Source organism: Eubalaena glacialis, chromosome X (assembly GCF_028564815.1).
Source record: "Eubalaena glacialis isolate mEubGla1 chromosome X, mEubGla1.1.hap2.+ XY, whole genome shotgun sequence".
Lineage (NCBI taxonomy): Eukaryota > Metazoa > Chordata > Mammalia > Artiodactyla > Balaenidae > Eubalaena > Eubalaena glacialis.
In genome coordinates, this window is record NC_083736.1 from 109,525,053 (window position 1) to 109,549,104 (window position 24,052).

The 24,052-nt window shown below is 47.8% G+C and overlaps 1 protein-coding gene across 1 annotated transcript; it reads left to right on the top strand.

The window, feature by feature from the left end:
- Positions 1-6,467: 6,467 nt before the first annotated feature.
- Positions 6,468-8,470, top strand: SOWAHD (sosondowah ankyrin repeat domain family member D). The gene has a single exon (XM_061178811.1). It carries the CDS (start codon positions 6,926-6,928, stop codon positions 7,883-7,885), a length of 960 nt encoding a protein of 319 aa, XP_061034794.1. The 5' UTR covers positions 6,468-6,925; the 3' UTR covers positions 7,886-8,470.
- The last annotated feature ends 15,582 nt before the right edge of the window (positions 8,471-24,052 follow it).

A 24,052-nucleotide genomic window follows, 5' to 3' on the forward strand; every position in this document is an offset into this window, starting at 1 on the left:
AACTTGACTGAGGAAAAGCAGTAGGAATAAAAGAAGGCAAACGACCCGCCAAATGCCAGGAAACCACAGTCACTTGATGGCCCACCAATAAGGTGCCTTGCCCTCCTGTAGAACTTTCTACACACAGATAATGTCCAGAATCAGAAGGTTGTAAATTCTTAATAAGTATAGAATGATTAAAAGGATCTTTAGGGTTAACTTGGGTAATACGTTCCTGAATGTTAATTAATTGATGATCTTTATACCAATGCACAAATGTAGATAAATCTTCTCGTTTTACTATCTGCCTACAATATAAAGTAAGAGAAGAACCAGTAAAGCGATATATAACTCTATTATTAGTTGCATATTGTGATTCTACCTTTCCAGTATATAGCACAGTATGTTCAAAAGCTATAGCTTTAATACAGCCTGATTCCAAATTTAGCGGACTTAAACATACAGGAAAATAATTAAACCAATTGGAATGATTCACAGACATATTTGCCATCTTAATATTTCCAATAAAATCTCCAAAAACAGTATCATTATAAAATACAGGGAATTCAGCATTAATCCAGGAAACAGGTTGTAGCAAAGGGGGGTCAGGAACATAAGCCCAGTATAAATCATCAGCTTGAACAGAAGAAGTAGAAAGAACAGCCAACATAGCCAAAAACATTGTCATAGGGGTAAAAGGAGTCCTTTGAGCAGCCACTAATTCCTGAGCTTGAGCCACCAATTTCTTCAATTGACCCCAAGTCGGAGGATCACTTTGTCGAGTCCTTCGTGCTGGACGCCTCCTTTTCCGACCTCTTCTCTTGGGATCCATCCCTGGGGCAGTCTTCACATTCAGCGAGAGGCGCCGCATCCTCCGAATCAGCTGCGGGGTCTTTCTTGCCATCTATCTGTTTAACAAGACGTTCAGGAAGCCACCGAGGGGAGTCAGCACTTCTAGGAAAAACATGATCTCGACCCCAGATTAAAACTGGATCAGGTCCATTCCATATATTTGTCAGAGGGTCCTTCCACAGCACCTGTGCCGAAGCTCCTTGAGCTGTGGAAGTGGCCATTAGACGTTCAAAAGCTGTGTTACCTGCTCGATCAACTGTCAAAAAATTTAAAATAAACAAGGCATGATTCAATAAGGCATGGGGTGTCTTAGTAAAGCATCATTACTTAATTCCTTTTTATTACTGGATAATATTCCATTGCATGGATATACCACATTTTGTTTATCCACTCATCAGCTGATGGACATTGGGGCTGTTTCTACCTTTTGGCTACTGTGAATAGTGCTGCTCTGAATACTCGTGCATGATGAGGCATGTTTAATGCTCAGCACGGGGCCTGCCAGGCACCTAAGTGCTCAATACCAGTAGGTGGCTGCTCTCATTATTAGGGGGTGCTACATTGGGCGATTTGGGACCCAGGGTGCCTGGATGTCAAAAAGGGTAGGTGGAAGTCACCAAGGCCAGCATTCACTTACTGCACAATGTCACTGAGAGCTGTCCCTGCCCGCCCCACCCAAATGAGTAAGGCAGTGTGGCACAGAGGCATGAGCACAGACCCAGCTCCACCACTTTTGAGCTGTGTGATGCCGGGCAAGTCACTTAATCTCTCAACCTTGTGTGTAAGTTGGATATAAATAGTCTTCCCTACATACCTCACAGGCTTGCTGCTTGGGTCAAAGAGATAAGTTAAAAATATGAAAGCACTTTGAAAACCATAAAGCATTATTATTCCAAACCTTACATATTACAGAAACTAACAGCTCTCGAATAGAGTAAGGAAGCTCTTTGTTCTGCTCACCATTCTCCCTCTCTCTCCAGAATGTTCACATTCTCTTCAACATGACACCCTGGCCTTCTCACCACAGCCCCTGATGCTAGTACCTCCTTCCTTGCATCTACTTAAGGGCCAAGGGTGAGCAGCCTGATCCTGGGTAAAAACCTGAATTCACATCAAGAAAAGGCCTGCAGTGTCTCTTATTCCCAGGTAGAAATCTGTGCGACGTTTCTGGTTTTCTCAATAGCTAGCTGGTTAGAGCGCCCTCGTGTGTCTCCACGTGGTAATACCTGAGGTCTTTCCTGAGAGGTGACTTTTTCATCGCAGCATCAGTAAAAGGTGTAATGGAAATTTTTTTCTCGTCACACTTCATGGCCCATGCTTGACATTTGGACTCCAGTTAAGCCATTGCAGCCCGAGTCTTAGGCAGGTTTCCTTCTTGCACTCAGGCCTAAAGATTTCTTCCTGCTCCCTGCCCACACCTTTCTCCTCAGTCATTTTGAAAAACCCTGGTCTCACCGTTCACAGATGTCAACTTGGTCTTACCACCTTCTATTATTCCAAGGTTACCCAGCTCCCAAAGTAAGATCATACGTTTTTCTAAAAAGGGAAAAAAGTAAATCCAAAATAATAGAAAAGGATGTTTTAAGTGTTTACTAAATATGATTTGTTCTATAGTCTAAGGAGAAGGTATCGAGAATGTTAAACCTTTCACAGGGGTCTCCTCATGGAAAGCCCTGACACTTGGGAAGGGGTAAATGACAATCAGAGACAGTGATGTCTGGCAGTGCGTGCGTGCGTGCGTGCACACACGAACACATGTTTACACACTCTCACAGTCACACGCTCTTCTGCTCAGGGAGCTTTCTCTCTCGTGGCTTTCTCTCTCACTGAGAATCATGTGATGATATCAGCTCAGGTCTTTGGAGGAAAGAAAACTTATATTTTATATCTGGAACCTCAAGAATGTTCCCTGCAGGGACTTCCCTGGCGGTCCAGTGGTTAAGACTGCGCACTTCCATGGCAGGGGGCGTGGGTTCAGTCCCTGGTCGGGGAAGTAAGATCCCACATGCCACGCGGCATGGCAAAAAAAAAAAAAAGAATGTTCCCTGCTCCCTCCATCAGCTACCATTATAGAAGCCTGAGGGACTTTACTTCCCATATTCCACACATTCCCCTCATGCCTGCTCTGCATCCATGGATTTTTCTGAATCCATGAGCCCCATTGGCAAACTCCACTGTGAGCCAAAGATACATGTGCTTTTGGCTTCACCCCAGGAGCATGTTCCTGAAAAGTTGCGGGCAAATTAAATTTTTGCAGGTCAGTTATGATTCCCCACCGGTTTCCAATGAGACTTTTGAGCTGCGCTCTCTCCTCCTCAAGATTGATTTTCAACATTTCAGCTTGAAGTTTCTCTGCCTCTTGCCATCCTCCCCGACAGTTAAACCTCATCTGGAAAATGAAGAACCTGACCAAGGAAACATTAAGAACTCTCGAATAGTCCAGGACCTGGTTCGAATAGTCCAGGACCTATAAAAAATACACTAGAGAGGCTGCCATTTGGAAAAGACACCAGGTACCACCATTCAAAATGCAAACCCTCGCCCTACAGCCAACTTTTGGAGAGGCTATTTCCAAGGGCTTGAGGGGTTTTGCCCCACTCCCTTGGAGGGGGAGCAGCTGCCTCAGGGGATGGACATTTTCAGTTTAGGAGGATCTTTACTACCCCTTCTGCTTTCTGCTCTCTTCACCCCACTCCCAGGTATCAGATTCCAGAGACCCGTTGACTGAAGAGAAACACACAACCCAAAAGTTGCAAGTTACGTTTTATTCAGCGGACTTACTGAGGACTATAGCCTAGGAGGCAGCCTCTCAGAGAGCTCTAAGGAACTGTGCCAAAGAAGTAAAGGAGGAGCCAAGATATACGGGAGTTTTTGCAAGAAAAAATAAAAACGCGTTCAAACATCAAAGACTACAGCTAATCACAGAAAGCAGACATCTCAAAGTAGTGATTTTAGCCCCCCCCCTTTTTTTTTGGCCATGCCATGCAGCTTGTGGGATCTTAGTTCCCCGATCAGGGATTGAACCCAGAGCCCTCAGCAGTGAGAGCATAGAGTCCTAACCACTGGACCACCAGGGAATTCCCTAGCCCTTTTCTCCGTATGGCAAGATGCAAGAGTCTGGGCTCATTGAAATTATTCCTTAGATAAGCATCTTAACTATCTAGGGCCAGTATCCTGTTTTTCTCCATCCTGAGTTCCCCTCAGGGCGCACTGTGGGGCGGTGGGGGACGGTGGCTGCAGCGGCTCGTGGCTTGATGGCAGTTGACATTCATTGTTCACTGGACTAGCAGGCAGCATTCTTTGTTTACTGGAACGGCAGGTGATACTCTTTGTCCACAGACCCTCTCTCCTGAAATGGAGATGGGTGCTGTGGTCCCGGGGAACCATGTATGCAACTGGTGACCTAGACAAAGCACTTGGTAAGTAAAGAGTTGCTAGGGAAGCACCTTGGCTTTGGTCTCTGGCAACAGTTAAGCAAGGGCACGTGCACCCTGGGTCTGTGATGCTGGTCAGGCGACTGCCCTTGCAGTCTTTGAACCGGAACCAGAGATATTATTAGTGCTGATAGCGAAGGGAACTGCCTGCTTAGTGGCGAGGAAAATTAATAGTCCAAGCGTTCTCCCATCCTGCATTCTCCATGCTGGCATTTTGATGAAAAGAAATACTGCTGCAGCTGTTTGCATATTGTAGAAGTGTGTGTGCATGTGTGCGGTTTAGTGTTTACAGATTTGGGGTTGCGGAGGGGAGTTTCCAGAGCAACGGAAGTAGCTGCTTGTCAGTCAGGGTTCATTTCGAAAATGAAAGCCTGAAAGCTTGGGGCCCACTCTGGGCCTGGGCCTGGTCTCTGAGGAGCCGGCGAAGGCCAGGAGGTGGGTTTGGTTAGTCAGCTCAGTGAAGCAACCACTTGATCACCTTTTGCCTTTTTCTTTTACGAATTGACCAAGTCTATGAGCTGCTTTTGGTGTCCTGCAGATTCAGTCTGAGGCAGGGATGTGGGAGTGGGCATCGAGATTCTGGCCGAAGACACCTCCCCCAACACGTACACACACAGTTACATTTCCCCAGGCTGCCAAACCAGAACGAGGTAACATATTTCTCACACACCTACTAGGTACACAAGGGCAGTATGACTAGTCATCAAAGAGTTTAGTTTAATTGGCATGTCAGAGTAAAGGGAGAGAAATACAACACAAGGCTGTCTGTTCTGGATGCCGAAGGAGTAATACAAACAGATGGTTGGGGGAGCGAGAGGGATCACTCTGGGCTGGGGTAATCGGAGGAGGCTTACTGGAGAAGGTGGCAACTGAGGCCAACCTTGAAGGACAGGGGGAAGAACTTCACCAAATAGAAGCTACGAGGGAGGACATTCTAGGTAGAGGAGGACAAGTTCGAGATATGCTCAGGTTAGGACAAGTCCATCCGTTTGGCTGGAATTTGGGATTTGTGTGAGTGACTTGCTGTTGATAAGCTTGGTTTGAATGCCAGATCCTCTGTGCCAGAACAAAGGCCATGGTGTCACACAGACTTGCTCTGTTACTTCCTTCGGGGTGACCTTGGGCAAATGGCCTAATCTCTTTGCAAAGTGAGGATAGTAACAATACTTAGCTCTTGAGATCCTTGGGAGGGTGATAGAATGAACATATACAAAGCATTTAGCAGAGTGGCACATAAAAAATATTCAAAAAATGGATTACAAATGCATAGGCTGCCATGAAGGAAAGCTCCAGGTCTTTAGGGCTGATCCCAAATATTTGAGGGCAAAGGTGGAAAAGCCTCTGATAACTTCCATCACTGTGGGACCCAGTAGAGTGGGCTGGCTTGGCCTGAGTCCTCATTCCCTCCAGCCTAGACTGTTGGAACAGTCTCCTGGCTTTCTGCCTCTGCCTCTCCCATAATCATCTTCCTAAAGACCACCTTAATCATGGCTGTATCCCTCTCTGGCTCAAGAACCTTCTGTGGCTCCCCACTGCTCATGACTGAACTCCCTAACATGGCAGGGGAGGGGGGAGGCAAGAACTACCATTTATTGAGAGTAGAAAAGAGCAAAGAGGATGCTAATGTTAGGACTAAAAAGGTAAAATATCCTCCTCTTTTAAAAGCCCTGAAACTCTGAATTCGCGGAAATCAGCAGGTCCCTCAGGGAGAGAGCGGGCTGCATCTCTGAAGAGGGTAAGGCGTTCGTGGCCGATGACTCAGATTCACCAGTACCTGCTTCTTCAAGCCAAGCTGGGAAAGGTTAAAGAGAAGAGGGCGGAGAGAGGAGTAGGGAGCCTCGGGGAAGCAGGGGAATAGCCCTTCTCAGTTCCCTGGAAGGGCTTCCGCCTAGACACTTTCTCGAATTTCTCTGTAGGAATCCCGGGCAGCTCCGGCGCTGCGGGAAGGGTCAAGGCCACACAAAGGGCAGTGCAAGCGAACCCGAGTCACATGGGGCAGCCAAGCCGCCTCCGTGAATGCAAGGCGCGGGACAAAGGCGGCTCGGGGACAAAGTGCAGGGAGACTCCTGAGGAGATAAGAGGGAAGGGCGAAGGAAGGGGCGGAGAGCGAGCGCCCCGTAGCTCTAAGGACTGCGCTCCCGGAGGCCTTGGCTGGAAGCCGAACTCAGCCCGCCGCGGAGGGGACTCTCTAGAGCCTCTTCACCCAGCAACTGCGGGGATGCTGAGAACCCGGCTGCTGGGGCAGCTGGGCTGCTCCCGGCGGCGCTCGGGGCCAGCGCGCAGCCCGCCCCCGCGTCCGCCCCACAGTTGCCCACGCCGTGCGGGAGGCGGGGCCGCCCAGCTCACCTGGCCGTTTGGGGCGGGGCCGCCCGCGACCCGGGGGAGCGGAGGTGGCGGCGGTACCCGGGGTGCAGGAAAGGGGCTCGCTGCGGGGGCATGGCCGGAGCTCCCACCCCTCCACGCCCCCCCACCGCCCGTGCCGGGGCCCTCCCTCGGCTCGCTCGCGCTCTCCCTCCCTCTTCTCCCCTCCTTTGCTCCCTCCCTCCGAGCCCAATTGCTCAAGCCGCTTCCTTCCCCAACGCCAGCGCCAGTTCCTCTCTTGGTGGGGCCCGGGAAGGGCAGCGAACGCTAGACACTGGAACCGCCGCGGCGGCAGGACCATGGCCGAGCCCCGAGGGGCCGCGAAGCCGGCACCCAAGGCCTCCTTCGCACTGACCGAGCTGAGCCTGCGGAGCGCCCCGCAGCCCCGCCCCTTGAGAGTGGACACCGTCAGCCTGGGCAGGTACCGGGGCAACGCCACCGCCTCCCGGGAGCCCCCCTTCCACGGCTCGTTGATGCCCTCGGGAACAGGCTCGGGGCGCCGGCGGGGAGCGCTGCGGGAGCTGCTGGGGCTGCAGGGGGCGGCTCCCGCCGGGTGGCTGTCGGAGGAGCGCCCCGTGGAGCAGTCCCCGGGCGGGCCGAACGGACCGAGCGGTAGCGGGCTATGCCTGGAGCCCCGGGAGCACGCGTGGATACTGGCGGCAGCTGAGGGCCGCTTTGAGGTGCTGCAGGAGCTGCTGGAGGTCGAGCCGGGGCTGCTCCTGCGGGGCGACCCGATCACGGGCTACACGGTGCTACACTGGCTGGCCAAGCACGGGCGCCACGAGGAACTCATCCTGGTGCACGACTTCGCCCAGCGCAGGGGGCTGCCGCTCGACGTGAGCGCCCCGGGTAGCGGCGGCCTCACGCCCCTCCACCTGGCGGCCCTGCAGGGCCACGATATGGTCGTCAAGGTGCTGGTGGGCGCCTTGGGGGCAGACCCCACGCGCCGCGACCACAGCGGCCACCGGGCCTGTCACTACCTGCGGCCCGACGCGCCCTGGAGCTTGCGGGAGCTGTCGGGGGCCGAGGACTGGGAGACGGCGGGCGGCAGCGAGCGTAACAACGCCAACAATAACAGCAGCGGCGGCGGCGCCGCGTGTACGCCGAGACGCGCCCCCAGCGCAGTGGGCGCGCCGGTCGTGGAGACAACGGCCAGAGCGGCGGCGGCGCCCGCCAAGGGGAAGGACTCCGTGGGCAGACGGGTGGCGCAAATTCAAGGCCTTTTCCGCCATATGTTCCCCTTCTTCCAGGACCGTTGAAGGAGACGGAGACTGGAGAGCGTGGAGGGACCAAGACGCTGCGGCGAGGCCTCGGTCCCGGGTGGTCCCTGGCGGTCCCGGGTCCCACCGAAGGGGCGGCGCCTCGGACGCAGCTCGGGCCGCAGCCGTGGGCGCTGGTCCTGCAGGGAACAGACCACCTCGGGGTCCGTCTCAGGCACCTGTCTCAGGAGTACAGACACCGGCCAGGAGACGCGGGGACCAGGGCACGCCTAACCGAGGGAGAGCAAAGACCAAGCCTTCCTGGCGCCGAATCCCCAAACTACAGGATTAAGCAGTTAGGAGCAGAAGCGTGGTCCTGCTTGGGAGAGGGAAAGTTAGCTTCCAGTAGCCATTTCTGGGCAGGTGGAAGCTCTGGGTTTATTAGGAAACATTTGCTAGAAGAATGAGTTAAGATTGTAAACCACTGATGCAGAGGAAGCGCCTAACTGCAGGCCTGACTCGGCTGTTAACGGGTCACTTTGTGAGGGCGGGCTCAGCCCCTGTCAACCTGCTCCTGAGACAACCAGGCCTTACGCATACGGTTTGGTTTCTAATGTATCACGATTGACTTCTTAAGCATATTAAAGTGGCATATGTTTTCCTTTTGCATTACAAAGCTGTCCTTTGAATGACTTTTTTTTTTTTTTCATTAACCACCTCTTCCCTGTGTTTGCAGGGAAGAGGTCACCAACCCACGGCTGCGAGCTAGTGATCCAGAACAGTCTCTGGATCTCATTTTCAGAGCAAGTGGCCAAGATGTGCACCAAAGGAGCTACTTTCCCCTTGGCTCTGAGTAGAGACACACAGTTTACCTGTCTCCTGGGCTCTTTAGCATCTAGGTCTGGCCTCTTGCACAAGTCTCATCCCAGAGGAGTTGTCTGCAGGGAGCAGAGGGGAGGTAAAAGGAAAAAGCCTCCAAATATGTATTTCTAATATTTCCTGGTGAGTCACGTAATTTACCTTGACTTCTGCCCTCCAATGAGACACACCCCCTGGCACTTTTTTCCAAGATAGGGCTTTAATCGTCAGCATTGTGGGTTTCTTTTAATTACATTTAATATATAAGTTGTACTTTGGAAAACTGCTCCCATTCAGAAATAGTATGAATTGAGTAGAATACAGGTGGGTTGATTTGAGCTGAAACGAGGGAGAAGCAGTTGGTGGCTGGAAATCCATGCTGCTTTTGAGAACAGCATATTTTCAAAATAGCACTGTATCCCTGGAGGGTTGGGTAGCCCTTGCAATGGACTGCTGTGTCCCCAGCCCTCCCATCCCAGTCCTCTAAGGCCAGGGAGGAACTGAGTCACAACAAAACACAGCCCAGAGACACCACCCTGAGCCCATCCGTCCAGGTTTCCATCTCTGCCTGGCGGGCCTGTTTGCCCCTTCTGTGCTCAAAACGTTCCCACCTGCCCTTAATAACCCATTAGATTCTTCCCATCCATGAAATGATCCAGATCTTTCCTATTGATTCTCAGCCTGTCCCGTGTCTCTAGGAACTATACCTTAAACATATTTACACAGTGTAATGTAGCATTTCCTTTTTCTTCTTCTAAATGAACTTCTTTGGGAATTCCCCCGCCATCCAGTGGTTAGGACTCGGCGCTTTCACTGCAGGGTCCTGAGTTCAATCCCTGGTTGGGAACTAAGATCCCACAAGCCGCGCGGCAGAGCCAAAAAAAGAAAAGAAACAAAAATGAACTTCTTTGATGTTTGCAGTGTGAGGGTGAGCAGCTCCTGGCTTGTGGCATTTGGCATGCGCATCTAGCATAACCCTCCTCCACCCCCATGCCCATTTTATAGATGCAAATTGGCTAACTGATGCAGGACTGCGGTTTCTGCTCCACAACCTCTCCCTTGACAGCTGCCAAGGTGGGTTGGGCTTGGTGAAGGCGTCAGGGCAGGGCCTTCCTGCCACATGGCTGAGTCTGCGGACTCCTGGCTTGGAGGGAAGATTGGCATGTGCCTTCGCCCAACATTCAAAGGACACTTTTAACAGTAGTCCCCTCTTCATAGGAAAAGTTTGAACCTAAGCATCTTAACTATTAGCAGATTTGGGGACCTAAGACAAGCATCTGCCCTGCTCTTTCCAAAATGAAAACCAAGTCAGCTGGAAGATTTGAAAGCGGCTTTCTGGAGTTTTTCCTGTAGTCAGCTATTCTTCCCCACAGATTTTTCTCATCATGTGATATTGCCTAGCCTACCTCCTCCATGTAAAATTGAGGTTTGGCTGCAGGGGACAAACCCCCATGCTGAAAACTCTCCGTGCCTAACATCAAGCCATTGGCATTTCTGGTATGCTTTTCGAGGCAAGACTGGTATGCTCACCCCAAGAGAAAGAACAAATTCCCTGAGAAACTTCTTTTCAGGGGAGCAAAACAGAGTTAAGCAGATGATGCAAATCTGCATTCTAGTGGGACAGGCAGACAAGAAAAGGAGGCAGAAGCAGGGCTGTGACAGGTAAGCATGGGGGTTGGAGTAGGGGGTGCTGCAAAGAGGGCGGGGCCTAACCCAGGCCAAAGGTGCAGGAAAGGCTTTCCAGGGAGGAAGAGTACACCTGATCTGAGGCTGGAGGGGTGAGTGGGAGTCGCTCAGTGGAGACGGGGGAGCAGCCTCCTGGCAGGGCCACTGGAGTATGCACGGATGCACATAGCAAGTACCAGGAGATGTGAGTCAGCCGGTTTGGAAGGAAGGTGGGAGCTGGGGAGTAATTAACGGCAACTCTGGAGAAGTGGATGGGGGTCCAGATCACTAAGGGTCTCATAGGTCATGCTAAAAGAGGAATACAGATTTTAACCTAGAGGTAGCTGGGAGCCATAGAAGGTTTCTAAGCAGGGGAGTAACATGATGAGATTTTAGAAAAATCACTCTTCCAGTCACGTGGAGGATAGAGCCAAGTGGGGGAAAATGCATCATACAAGCAAAGCATTTCAGGAGAAACGCTTCAAGGAAAGCCGTGCTTCTGCTGGGAAGTTCAAAGACCCCTGTGGAAGGCAGTGGCCTTCAAACTTGTTTTTTTCTTCTCTCTTTTGCTCAAATGGAGCTTACCTCAGAGCCCCAGGTGTAAAACAAAGTGCGGAGCCGCTCAGGTGAAGCTGGGTTGGGACCTCTCCTCCCCATCCCGTGCCCCTGTCTTAGACAGGCCGGCGGGGGTCGCACAGTGGCCCCGGGAGCAAAATTGCCAAAACTGCTGGCGTGGTGAAAAGTGCTCAGCCTAACCTGGGTTCCAAAACCTGCTACTGATTAGTGACCTTGAGCAAATCACTCACCTCTCTGAGCTGCAGTTTCCTCATCAGTAAAATGGGAACAACACAAGCTCCCTTGCAAGGTTGTTCTGATGATTCGAGAAAATACATATGCAACGCCTAGCAACGCTGCAGGACACATAGGAAATAGAAAATAACAGAGAATGTATTTATAAACAAATTTATTAAAAAATAAATTCTTTGGAAAAATTGAAAGGTACTCAGCAGGCTCTTGTGGTGAAACTACTTTATCTGCTAGGGTAGTCCAGGAGGGATCTTGTGGTTACCTGAATTATCCCACCTCTAAAATGTGTCCACATTGATTGCAAATTATTTTCCCTCTGTACCAGATGAGTGGCTGCTCCTCAAAGGAGATATTGGTTCCTCTGCTGATGTTCTTCACAACCTACAAACTTTTACTTTAGACAAAATCGAAACAAGCCAACTTACCTTGTTCTCAGCCCACAGAAGAAGTAAAAGCAGTAACTTAGTAAGTAATTGCCCACCAACTATTAAATAGGTTAGATATTATTTCCAGATAAAGTCATAAACTGGAGTCAGGGCTAAACCTGAAATCCTCTGAAGAGAATAAAAGCACACAAGTCGACTCGTCTCTTGACCCTGTTATCTATAGAAATGCCCCCTCCCATCCCAGCCAACATACCCTGCATTCCACACCCAGCCTCCCTGTTTTCCCTCTTTCCCGTTCATTTTAGTGAAGGGAAGGAGCATGCCTGTCTCCTTTCAAGATGTAACTCATGCTCTCAAGCCCACCTCCTCCCACAGCCTAATTCCATCAGTTGTCCCTCTCCTGTATCTTGGAGCTCACCCTCAGTTTAGTTCAGTGCAATAAACGTTTGTTGAGCACCTACTAGGAGCCAGGCTCTTTGGGTGACAAACACTTCCCAGCCAAGCTTTTCCACAGGGAGGTCTCCTCCCTTAACATCTCCATTTCCTCAGCTCTTAATCACTCCTATGCATTCTGGTTTCTGCCTCTATCATCCCAGCACAATTGCTTCCACAAAGGTCTCCCATGATGACCTCCTGTCTGCCAAATGCAAGTCCTTACCTTTGTTCACTTCTTGGCAGCACTGGCCAATGTGGGCTACTTCCTCCTCCTTGAAACTCTCTTCTCTAGTCTTCCATGACCTCCTCTGGCTTTAGTTGCTGGCACTTACCAGGTTGAAGTCCTGGAAAGTTCACTCTACATTCTCTCCCTAAGTCATTTCGTCCCTTCCCCACTCACTCCCGCCCCCAACTCTGCTCCAGCCACACAGTCCTTGCTGTTCCTCAAAAGAGCCTTGTTCTCCTGAACTCTGGGATTCCTACATGCTGTTCCCTGTCCAGAAACACTCTTCCCTCTATTCCTTGCCCCCTTTCACCTGGCCTACTCCCACTCATCCTTCAAATGTCAGTTTAAATGTCACCTCCTTGGGGAAGTCTTCTCTGACCCTCAGGCTAGGTTAGAACTGCACCTTTTCTAATCCTTATCACACTTGAGAAGTTATTCATGCAGTTATTAGATTAATATCTCCCCTGCCCCACTAGACGTAAATTCCATGAGGGCAGGAACCAAGTCTGTCTTATTCACCACGTTATCCCTAGTTCCTGGTAGATGGAAGGCGCTCAGTAAATTGGCAATGGAATCACAGATTTGACCTCAAAAGCACAAGAAACAAAAGAAGAAATAGATAAATTGGACTTCATCAAAATTAAAAACTTTGGGGCCTGAAAGGAAACTAGTAAAAAAGTAAAAAGACAACCCACAAAATGGGAGAAAATATTTGCAAACATATATCTCATAAGGGTCTAGTATCCAGAATATATAAAGAACTCCTACAACTCAACAGCAAAAGTATAAAAAACCTGATTTAAAAACAAGCAAAGGACTTGAATAGACACTTCTCAGAAGATATGCAAATAGCCAACAAGCACAGGAAAAGGTGCTCAACACCATGAGCTGTTAGGGAAATGCGAGTCAAATCCAGAATGAGATACCACTTCACACCCACTAGGATGACTATCATCAAAAAGTCAGATGATAACAAGCATTGGTGAGGATATAGAGAAATTGGAACACTCATATTCTGCTGGTAGGAATGTAAAATGATACAGTCACTTTGGAAACTAGTCTGGCAGTTCCTCAAAAGTTAAACACAGAGTTACCATACGTAATATTGTGATTTATAATAAAAAACATATATTTGGTCTTCAACCCCATTCCTGGCACAGAGCTCCTAAAGCCCTTGGAATTTCCTATGATAAGAGTGATAAAGGTGTCTCTTGTATGTTAATAAGGTGACTTTGGGGAAAGCCCTTAGGTAACCTAAGGTTAGGAACTGGTTGCCAGGGGAACCAAAGGTGAGAGGAGAGGGGTGGAACTTTCAGTATACCCCCCCTCCACCCTCTGCGAGGAGAGAGGGGCTGGAGGTTGAATCAGTCATTGGCCAGTGTTTTAATCAGTCATGCCTATGTAATGAAGCTTCCATCAAAACCCAAAGGACAGGGCTCAGGGTTCAGAGCTTCCAGGTTGGTAAACACATGGAGATTTGGGGAGTGTGGCACCTTCAGAGAGGGCATGGAAGCTCTTAACCCTTTCTTCATACCTTGCCCTATGCATCTCTTCCATCTGGCTCTTCCTGGATTACATCATTTTATAATAAACTGGTGATCTAGTACGTAGGATGTTTCTCTGAGTTCTGTGAGCCACTCTAGCAAATGAATTGAACCCAAGGAGGGGGTCTTAGGATCCTCTGATTTACAGCCAGTCGGTCAGAAGTACAGGTAACAACCTGGACTTGCAACTGGCATGTGAAACCCGGGGGGTGTGGTAGTTGGAACCTCCGATCTGTAGCCCATCAGTCAGAAGCACAGGTGACAGCCTGGGCTTGCGACAAGCATCTGAAGGGGGAGGGGGCGAGGGACAGTCTTGTGGGACTGAACCCTGAACCTTTGGAATCTGATGCTGTCTCCGTGTAGTGTCAGAATTGAGTTGAATTGTAGGCCACTCAGCTGGTGTTGGAAAATCGCTCCTTGTCAGTGTGAGGGAACTTCCCCCCACTGGAATTGGTACCAGAACCTATTTACCATATGACTGAGCCATTCCACTCCTAAGGTATCTAGGTATTTACCCAAGAGAAATGAAAACATAAGCTTATATGTGAATGTTCATAGCAGTGTTACTCATAATAACCAAAAGATGGAAACAACCCCATTGTCTATCAACAGAGGAATAGATAAACAAAATGTGATGTAGCCATACAATGGAATCTTATCCAGCCATGAAAAGGAATGAAGTACTGATTCATGATACAACATGGATGATCCTTGAAAACATGTGCTAAGTGAAATAAGCCAGTCACAAAAGACCACATATTATATGATTCCATTTATATGAAATGTCCAGAATAGGCAAATCCATAAGAGACAGAAAGGAGATTAATGGTTGCTTAGGGCTGAAGAGGATGGGGGATGGGGGTGGGGGGGTGATAGCTAAAGGGTAGGAAATTTCTTTTTTTTAAATAATTTTTTTATTGGGACTTCCCGGGCGGTCCAAGTGGTTAAGACTCTGCGCTTCCACTGCAGGGGGCATGGGTTCAATCCCTGATTGGGGAACTAAGATCCTGCATGCAGCGGGGCACGGCCAAAAAAAAAATCATTTTAAAAAATTGAAGTATAGTTAATTTACAATGTCGTGTTAGTTTCAGGTATACAGCAAAGTAATTCAGATACATATATTCTTTTTCAGATTCTTTTCCATTATAGGTGATTACAAGATATTGGATATCTTGTAATATCCAATATATTACAATATCCAATGTAATATCCAATACCCTGTGCTATACAGTAGGTCCTTGTTATCTATTTTATATATAATTGTTGTGTATGTGTTAATCCCAAGCTCTTAATTTCTCTCCCCTCCCCCATCCTCTTTGGTTGTTTTCTATGTCTGTGAGTCTATTTCTGTTTTGTAAATAAGTTCATTTGTATCTTTTTTTAGATTCCACATATAAGTGTTATCATATGATACTTGTCTTTGTCTGACATACTTCACTTAATATGATAATCTCTAGGTCCATCCATGTTGATGCAAATGGCATTATTTCGTTCCTTTTTATGGCTAATATTCCATTGTATATATGTACCACATCTTCTTTATCCATTCCTCTGTTAATGGACATTTAGGTTGCTTCCATGTCTTGGCTATTGTAAATAGTGCTGCAATGAACATTGGGGTGCATGTATCTTTTCGAATTAGAGTTTTCTCCAGATATATGCCCAGGAGTGGGATTGCAGGATCATATGGTAGCTCTATTTTTAGTTTCCTTTTTTAAAATAAATTTATTTATTTATTTTTGACTGTGTTGGGTCTTCGTTGCTGTGCGCGGGCTTTCTCTAGTTGTGGCGAGCAGAGCTGCTCTTCATTGCGGTGCACGGGCTTCTCATTGTGGTGGCTTCTCTTGTTGCGGAGCACAGGCTCTAGGCGCACAGGCTTCAGTAGTTGTGGCTCGCGGGCTCTAGAGCGCAGGCTCAGTAGTTGTGGCGCATGGGCTTAGTTGCTCCGCGGCATGTGGGATCTTCCCGGACCAGGGCTCAAACACGTGTCCCCGGCATTGGCAGGTGGATTCTTAACCACTGCACCACCAGGGAAGCCCCTGTAGACTTTTTTTTTAAAATAAATTTATTTATTGATTTTTGGCTGTGTTGGGTCCTTGTTGCTGTGCGTGGGCTTTCTCTAGTTGCGGTGAGCAGGGGCTACTCTTCGTTGCAGTGTGCAGGCTTCTCACTGTCGTGGCTTCTCTTGTTGCGGAGCACAGGCTCTAGGCATGCGGGCTTCAGTAGCTGTGGCATGTGGGCTCAGTAGTTGTGGCTTGCGGACTCTAGAGTGCAGGCTCAGTTGTTGTGGAGCACGGGCTTAGTTGCTCCGCGGCATGTGGGATCTTCCCCGGCCAGGGCTCGAACCTGTGTCCCTTGCATTGGCAGGCAGATTCTTAACCACTGCGCCACCAGGGAAGCCCCCCTGTAGACTTTTTAATAATGGCCATTCTGACTGGTGTGAGGTGATACCTCACTGTAGTTTTGATTTGCGTTTCTCTAATAATTAGTGATGTTGAGCATCTTTTCATGTGCTTCTTGGCCATCTGTATGTCTTCTTTGGAGAAATGTCTATTTAGGTCTTCTGCCCATTTTTTAATTGGGTTTTTTTTTTTTTATATTGAGCTGTATGAGTTGTTAGTATATTTTGGAAATTAATCCCTTGTCAGTAGCATCATTTGCAAATATTTTCTCCTAGTCGGTAGGTTGTCTTTTCATTCTGTTTATGGTTTCCTTTGCTGTGCAAAACCTTTTAAATTTAATTAGGTCCCATTTGTTTATTTTTGTTTTTATTTCCATTACTCTAGGAGACAGATCCAAAAAATATTGCTGTGATTTATGTCAAAGAGTGTTCTGCGTATGTTTTCCTCTAGGAGTTTTATAGTATCCGGTCCTACATTTAGGTCTTTAATCCATTTTGAATTTTTTTTTAAATTTTGAGTTTATTTTTTGTATATGGTATTAGAGAATGCTCTAGTTTCATTCTTTTACATGTAGCTGTCCAGTTTTCCCAGCACCACTTATTGAAGAGGCTGTCTTTTCTCCACTGTATATTCTTGCCTCCCTTGTCATAGATTAATTGACCATAAGCACGTGGGTTTCTTTCTGGGCTTTCTATTGGCAATTTCTTTTTTTTTTTAAATAAATTGATTGATTGATTGATTGATTGATTTTTGGGTGTGTTGGGTCTTCGTTTCTGTGCGAGGGCTTTCTCTAGTTGCGGCGAGCGGGGGCCACTCTTTATCGCGGTGCGCGGGCCTCTCACTATCGCGGCCTCTCGTTGCGGAGCACAGGCTCCAGACGCGCAGGCTCAGTAGTTGTGGCTCACGGGCCCAGCTGCTCCGCGGCATGTGGGATCTTCCCAGACCAGGGCTCGAACCCGTGTCCCCTGCATCGGCAGGCAGATTCTCAACCACTGCGCCACTAGGGAAGCCCCGGCAATTTCTTTTTAAGGTGACAAAAATGTTCTAAAATTGACTTTGGTAATGGCTGCACATATCTGTGAATATACTAAAAACCACTGAACTGTACACTTTAAATGAGTGAATTGTATACTCCGTGAATTATATCTTAATAAAACTGTTACTTAAAAAAAAACAAAACAGAAAGAACCAGAGAGAAATGTCCTCTTCGATTAGATTAGAGAGCAGTGAGAACACAGACACAGAGTTATTGAATTAATGAAAGAGAAGTGAGGAGGGGCAGCCTTCAGAAAGGGAAGGAGGAAGAAGTATATAAATAGAAAGCTGACAGAGGAATTAGAAGAACTAAAGCAATGAGGTCCCTGGGTGTGGAGATAAGGCTCCTTCCAGGCCTCAGAGGCCCTGAAGCAACCCTGTAAGCTCAGTTCAGTGCGATAAATGGTGTTCACATAGGGGCCCTGGGTCATTATAACCAGGTTAAAGTGTTTAGTATCTCTGTTGAAGAAGGCAGAGAAGTTTATGACACATCCTAAATAGGTAACAGTCTAAAAGCTTGGGTTCCTATGGGCGCACTCCTCAGTCATCCAGAAAATGTACGTTTATGGAGCACACTCAACTGATAAGGTCCTCCTGAATTCAGAACATCTTAAAGGTGTGATGGTCTTTTTGATATGTCAACTTGGCAAGGCTCCAGCCCCCAGTTACTCAAACACTAATCTAGGTGTTTCAGTCAAGGTATTTTGCAGATGTAATTAAAGTCCACAGTTAGCTCACTTTAAGTAAAGGAGATTATCTTAGATAACATGGGTGGGCCTGATTTGATCAGGTGCAAAGCCTTAAAAGCAGGGTTGAGGCTCTCCCAAGAAAAGAAATTCTGCCTGTGGGCAGCAGCTTCAGCCAGTGGACAGCCATGCCTGTGAGATCCTGTCTGCCTTTCCTGAAGGCCTGCCCTGGGAGTTCCCAATTTGCCTCTCAGGCCTCATAATCACAGAAGCCAATTCCTTGCAATAAATTCCTCATTATATATCTCCTACTGGTCCTGCTTCTCTGGGTGAACACTGACTCATAAAAAAAGCAACTGTGTTACTCCAAGATATTAAATTTGTGATCAAATTAAAGTTTATTCAGATGGAACATATCTAATGCTTAGATGGTGGTTTCTAATACCATTCTCCAATAAAAGGAACCAAGGTTCCTTGTCTCCTTGAAGAAATGGCTGATTCTGGGCTGGGGAAATATTGGATTATACCATAAGTATAAAATAAACATCCAGGGACTTCCCTAGTGGTCCAGTGGAAGACATGGAAGAACCTTAAATGCATTATTACTAAGTGAACAAAGCCAATTCAAAAAGGCTACATACTGGGACTTCCCTGGTGGTGCAGTGGTTAAGACTTCATGCTCCCAATGCAGGGGGCCAGGGTTCGATCCCTGGTCAGGGAACTAGATCCCACAGGCCGCAACTAAGAGTTCTCGTTCCGCAACTAAAAGATCCCGCTTGCCGCAAACTAAAGACCCAACGTAGCCAAATAAATAAATAAAAAAAAATCCATACGTCCATTTTGATATAAACAAATGACAGAATAAGTAAATAGGGAAGAAGAGACAAATCTCCCATGCAGAAAAATTCTGGGTAATTTATGGAGCTACTCGTCCCTTGAAGAGTTAAAGCGGGGGAGCATGACTCCCCACTTCTTAAGCTGCACATTGTGACTTACTTCCAAAGAGTACAGTCGGGAAGGGGGAAAATAGAGTAACTGTACAGTGGAGAAACCTGACCAACACTACTTCAGCCAGTTGATCAAGGTCAACATCAATGATGATAAATCATGGTGAGAGTACATACCCTTGGAATGATCTGATAAGAACGGCCCGTTACCTCTGTGATCTTCCTTCCCCAAAACTTATAACCTCAGTGTAATAATGAGAAAAACATCAAACACAATCCAATAGAGGGGCATCCTAAAAAATATTTGACCAGTACTCAAAACTGTCAAGCTCATGTTGTTGAACCCAAGTTCATGGGCCTGACACACAGTGAGGCCAAACAAATAGAAACATCAGAGTTTGGAGCAGAGAAAGGTTTATTGCTAGGGCCAAGCAAAGAGTTCTGATCCAAACTCAAACGTTTTGGATTGTTTGGCCTCACTGTGCATTGGGCCCACGAACTTGGGTTCGACAGCAGTCATCAAAAACAAGGAGAGTCTGAGACACTATCACAGCCAAGAGGAGCCTAAGGAGACATAACTACCATATGCAAAGTGGTATCCTGGATGGGATCTTGGACTAGAAAAAGGCTATTAGGTAAAAACTAAAAAAATCTGAATAAACTATGAACTTTATATTATCTTCTCGACTTTTCTCTAAATCTAAAACTGTTCTAAAAAAATAAAGTCTATTAAAAAACTAGAGGGACTTCCCTGGTGGTCCAGTGGCTAGGGCTCCGTGCTCCCAATGCAGGGGACCCGAGTTCGATCCCTGGTCAGGCAACTAGATCCCACATGCTGCAACTAAAAGATTCCACATGCTGCAACTGAGACCCGGTGCATCCAAATAAGTAAATAAATAAATATATTTAAAAAAAAAACTAGATCAGGAAAAAAATCAGATGAACAAATACTTCTGAATATGTACTCTACAATTTTTTTTTTAAAGATAACTGAGTTAAATTTATTTTATTTTATTTTTTGGCCACCCTGCGCTTCTTGTGGGATCTTAGTCCCCCGACCAGGGATTGAACACGGGCCCACGGCAGTGAAAGTCCCGAGTCCTAACCACTGGATCACCAGGGAATTCCCTGTACTCTACAAGTTTTGGTACTAGGCTACAAAATGAGGAGTCATTCCGCTGTTTTCATTTTTACTTTAATTTAAAAGCAAGTCTTGATGATTTAAGTGGCTGGCAGTCTGTTGACCCTCTGTTGATAGTGACTGTCCTATCTCCTAGTCAGTGCCAAATGAGTGGCTTTTCTACCCCAAAGAGACATTAGCAGGTAGCCCCCCCCCAGTAGATAACCTCACTTTCTATTTCATCAAAAAGACAGAAATCACCTAAAAAAATTTGTTCAGCTTCCTGCAACCAAACCTATGAACTGACCTGCATGTGCACCCATTTTTCCCTTCCTGTGCTCCTGTTATAACAGTTACCACTGATGCAGTGTTAACTGCATGCCAGGCACTATGGTAATGCAGACAAAAAAAGGTTGCGTGCCATTTCAGTAAACAAGAATGTCGCCCGCCATCAAACCATCAGCCACTGCAGACGTCCCAACGGCGCGCCCTGAGGGGAATTTGGACAAGAGAAACAGGATACTGGCCCTAGATAGTTAAGATGCATATCTAAGGAATGATTTCCATGAGCCCAGACTCTTGCATCTTCCCATACATAGAAAAGCGCTGAAATCATTAACTTGAGAGGTCTGTTTTTTTGTGATTAGCAGTAATCTTCTGATGTTTGACTATATATTTTTTTCCAGCAAAAACTCCTATATATCGTGGCTCCTCCCTCGCCTCTCTGGAACATTTCCTCAGAGCTATCTGAGAGGCTGTCTCCTGGGCTGTAGTCCTCACTAAGGTCCCTGAATAAAACATAACTCGCAACTTTTAGGTTGTGGGAGTTTTTGTGGTTTTTTTCAGTCGATAGTAAGCATAGTGCATGCATTATCTCCTTTAATCATCACATCGAAATTCCGAGGTTCTCATAATTTCCTCATTTTATAGTCAAGGAAAACTGAGACTCAGGGAAAGTAAGTGACTTGCCCAAGGTCTCACAGCTAGAAGGTGTTAGAACCAAGTGTTCCAACCCGGACTCCAGAGTCTGACCTCTTAACTGCTAGGCTCTCCTCCTCTGTGAGACAAATCCCTACTCCTGTGCTCTGACTCATCACTTCCCAGCCCTTGGGAGCTTTGATCCACTGACTATTTGTATTGTCCCCTCTGTGTTCCTACTTCTTCCCTTCTGTGCCCTTCACATCATTATGCAAACAAGCTGTCACTCCCCGGGTCAAGACAAGACCCCTCCTCTAATCCCACAGGTTTCTCCAGTTCTCTCTTGACTCGAATATTCACTACTCAACTGTCTATTGAGCATCTTCACCTGGAAGGCTTACAGCCATCCCATGCTAAATATACCCCAAACTGAACCCTTGACCACTCCGCTTTCCCACCAGAAAACTATTCTCATGGTCTTTCCCTCTCAGCGAATGACACCACCAACCACCTTGCTGCTCAAGCCAGAAACTTGGGCGTCATCCTTGCCACTTCCCTCTTCCTCTTCTCCTACACTCAGTCAGTCGCAAGTCTTGTTGATTCTACGAAATCTCTCCTCTGTCCATTTAACTCCATCTCCACTGCCTCTGCCCTAGTGCTGGCCACCGTCCTTTCTCATGCGGACTACAAACCACAGCCTCTTACTAGTCTCTACTTCTATCCTATGCTGCCCCATCCCCAGCCAGTCTGATCTTAGCACTCCACACACTAACCCTGGTGATTTCTTAAACCCAAACCCAATAGGCATCTGTCCATTTTCAAGCCCTTCAATGTTTTTCTGGGCCTCAAGATGCAATCCAAGCTCTGTCTCAAGGCTTTGAGGCTCCCGGTGATCTGGCCTCTGCTTACTCTCCAGCTTCCTCCTTCATTACTACTTCCTCTGGGCACCCCTCTCCTGCCACCCCCGAGTATGTCCCCTTCCCACACTTCTGCCACACAGAGTGACTTTCAGTTCCCTAAAGTCTCCCAGCTTTCTATCTATTTATTTTTTTGGGGGGGGCGCCCACATGGCATGTGGGATCTAGTTCCCTGCCCAGGGATCGAACCCACGCCCCGTGCAGTGGAAGCGTAGAGTCTTAACCACTGGACCACCAGGGAAGTCCCTCCCAGCTTTTTCCTGACTGGGCCTTTTCACAGTCTGTATCCTCTGTGTAGCACGTGAGCACACCACACTCCACCCGCCAGATCTAACTCCTCTTTGGCCTTCGGGGCTCAGCTTGCTCTTCCTCAGCCCCTCACTCCCATGTTCAGGGCAGGTTCCCAAGGACCTAGTGCCTTCCTCACCACAGCACTTAGCATCAGGGGCTGCGGCTGTCTGCACATTCGTCTGTCCCCTGCAGACGAGCCGGTGAAGATGGGGACCTGTGGATGTGGCTCACCCCTGCAGCCCAGCACCCAGCACCCAGCGCCATGCATCCACCTCGTAGTCTGTATTGGGTGTTTGCGGAATGAACAAGTGGGAGTCGGAGGCAGCTGACCTTGAATTAGATCCACAGGCTTTCTGATTAAACTAACAGTTGTTTTTTTGTAGGTCATTTGCATTCTGTTCCAATGCCTTTCTCCCTTTGGTGGCCCCCGTGGAAACACTTTTTCTAATGAATCAGATACACATTTAGAGACTTACAAATGTGGCATTAGAGGTTCATGATTTTAGAACCAATTTCCTCATTTTGAGCGGCAGAAAACTGAAGTCCCCAAAGCTGACATGGTTTGTTAGTAGCAGACTCATTGTAGCTGTAAAACTGGGACTATATCTTGTCTTACTTCAGTTACTCTGGTACCTAACTGTTGGTAACGCCTGTCTTCTTTCATTTAAACGGTAAGGTAGGTTGCACTGTGACTGTGGCTTTCACGATTAACCATGTGTTAATATTAAATGGGGCTGGGACCTCCCCGGTGGCACAGTGCCACAACTACTGAGCCTGCGCTCTAGAGCCCGCGTGCCACAACTACTGAAGCTCGCGCGCCTAGAGCCCGTGCTCCACAACAAGAGAAGCCACCACAATGAGAAGCCCGTGCACCACAACAAAGAGTAGCCCCGCTCGCTGCAACTAGAGAAAGCCTGCGCGCAGCAACGAAGACCCAATGCAGCCAAAACTTAATTAATTAATTAATTAATTTAAAAAAAGAGAGAACGCAGTTCCACTTAGGGTCAGGCTGAGGCACAAGTCCTGTCCCACTGCTCCTGGGTCTCCAGCGACAGCTTTGGATATGCAGCTGCAGGTGGCCTCATCAGTGACCATAGTTCAAGTGCAGGTGTCGGTCCACCAGTGTGGTGAATGAGGTGCTCCTACAGAGGGTGAGTAGTGAGAACAGTGCCATTCCCTACTCGTTATGCCTGAGCTTTCATGATGTGCCCGATTCTCCAGATTCTTTCCCTAGCGCCTTAGACCCCAGCTACCTACATACCAACCACGCATGCGCACACACACACCATTTGCCTCCTCGTGAACCTGGGTGAGGCCTTCCCCCAACTCCCCAGGCAAGTCATTCCTCCCTCACCCTTTGTAAACACACGTTAAGGCACACATTTTGCACTGCTCTTGCTCCCTTGTATGTCCCTCTCCTCATTCATTCATTCATCCGTTCAACAAATTTATTGAGCACTTCCTTTTCTCACTCACTCAACAAATATATTTATTGGGCACCTCTGTTATGCCAGCTGCTGGTATGTAAGAGCAATCAGCAGTGAGCAAGACAGACCCTATCCTTGTAGAGCTCAGTCTAATGAGGGAGACAGACGTCAATTAACTAACCACACATAGACCTTTACAGTTACAATTGGGAAGGAAACTCCACAGGGTGATTTAGAGGTACTAAGAGGCAGGACCTAACTGGATTGAGGGGAGAGGAGCAGTCAGGGAAGGTCTCGCTGTGGAGGTGCAAAGTAGCTTGAGACCTGAAGGATGAATGGGAGTTCACCAGGTGAGGAGAGAGAACATTCCAGGTCAAGGGAATAACAGTGGGAAGGCTGAGGCCGGGTGGAGCTTGATGCTTTGAGAGACAAAGAGGTCAGTGTGGCTGGATCCAGTTTTGTGAGTGAAGAGAGGGTAAGAGCCACCCGTGCTCCTTTTGGGCCATGTTAAGGAGTGAGATTTATCCCGAGTAGTGTGAAGGGTTGGAAGGGGGAGTGGTGTG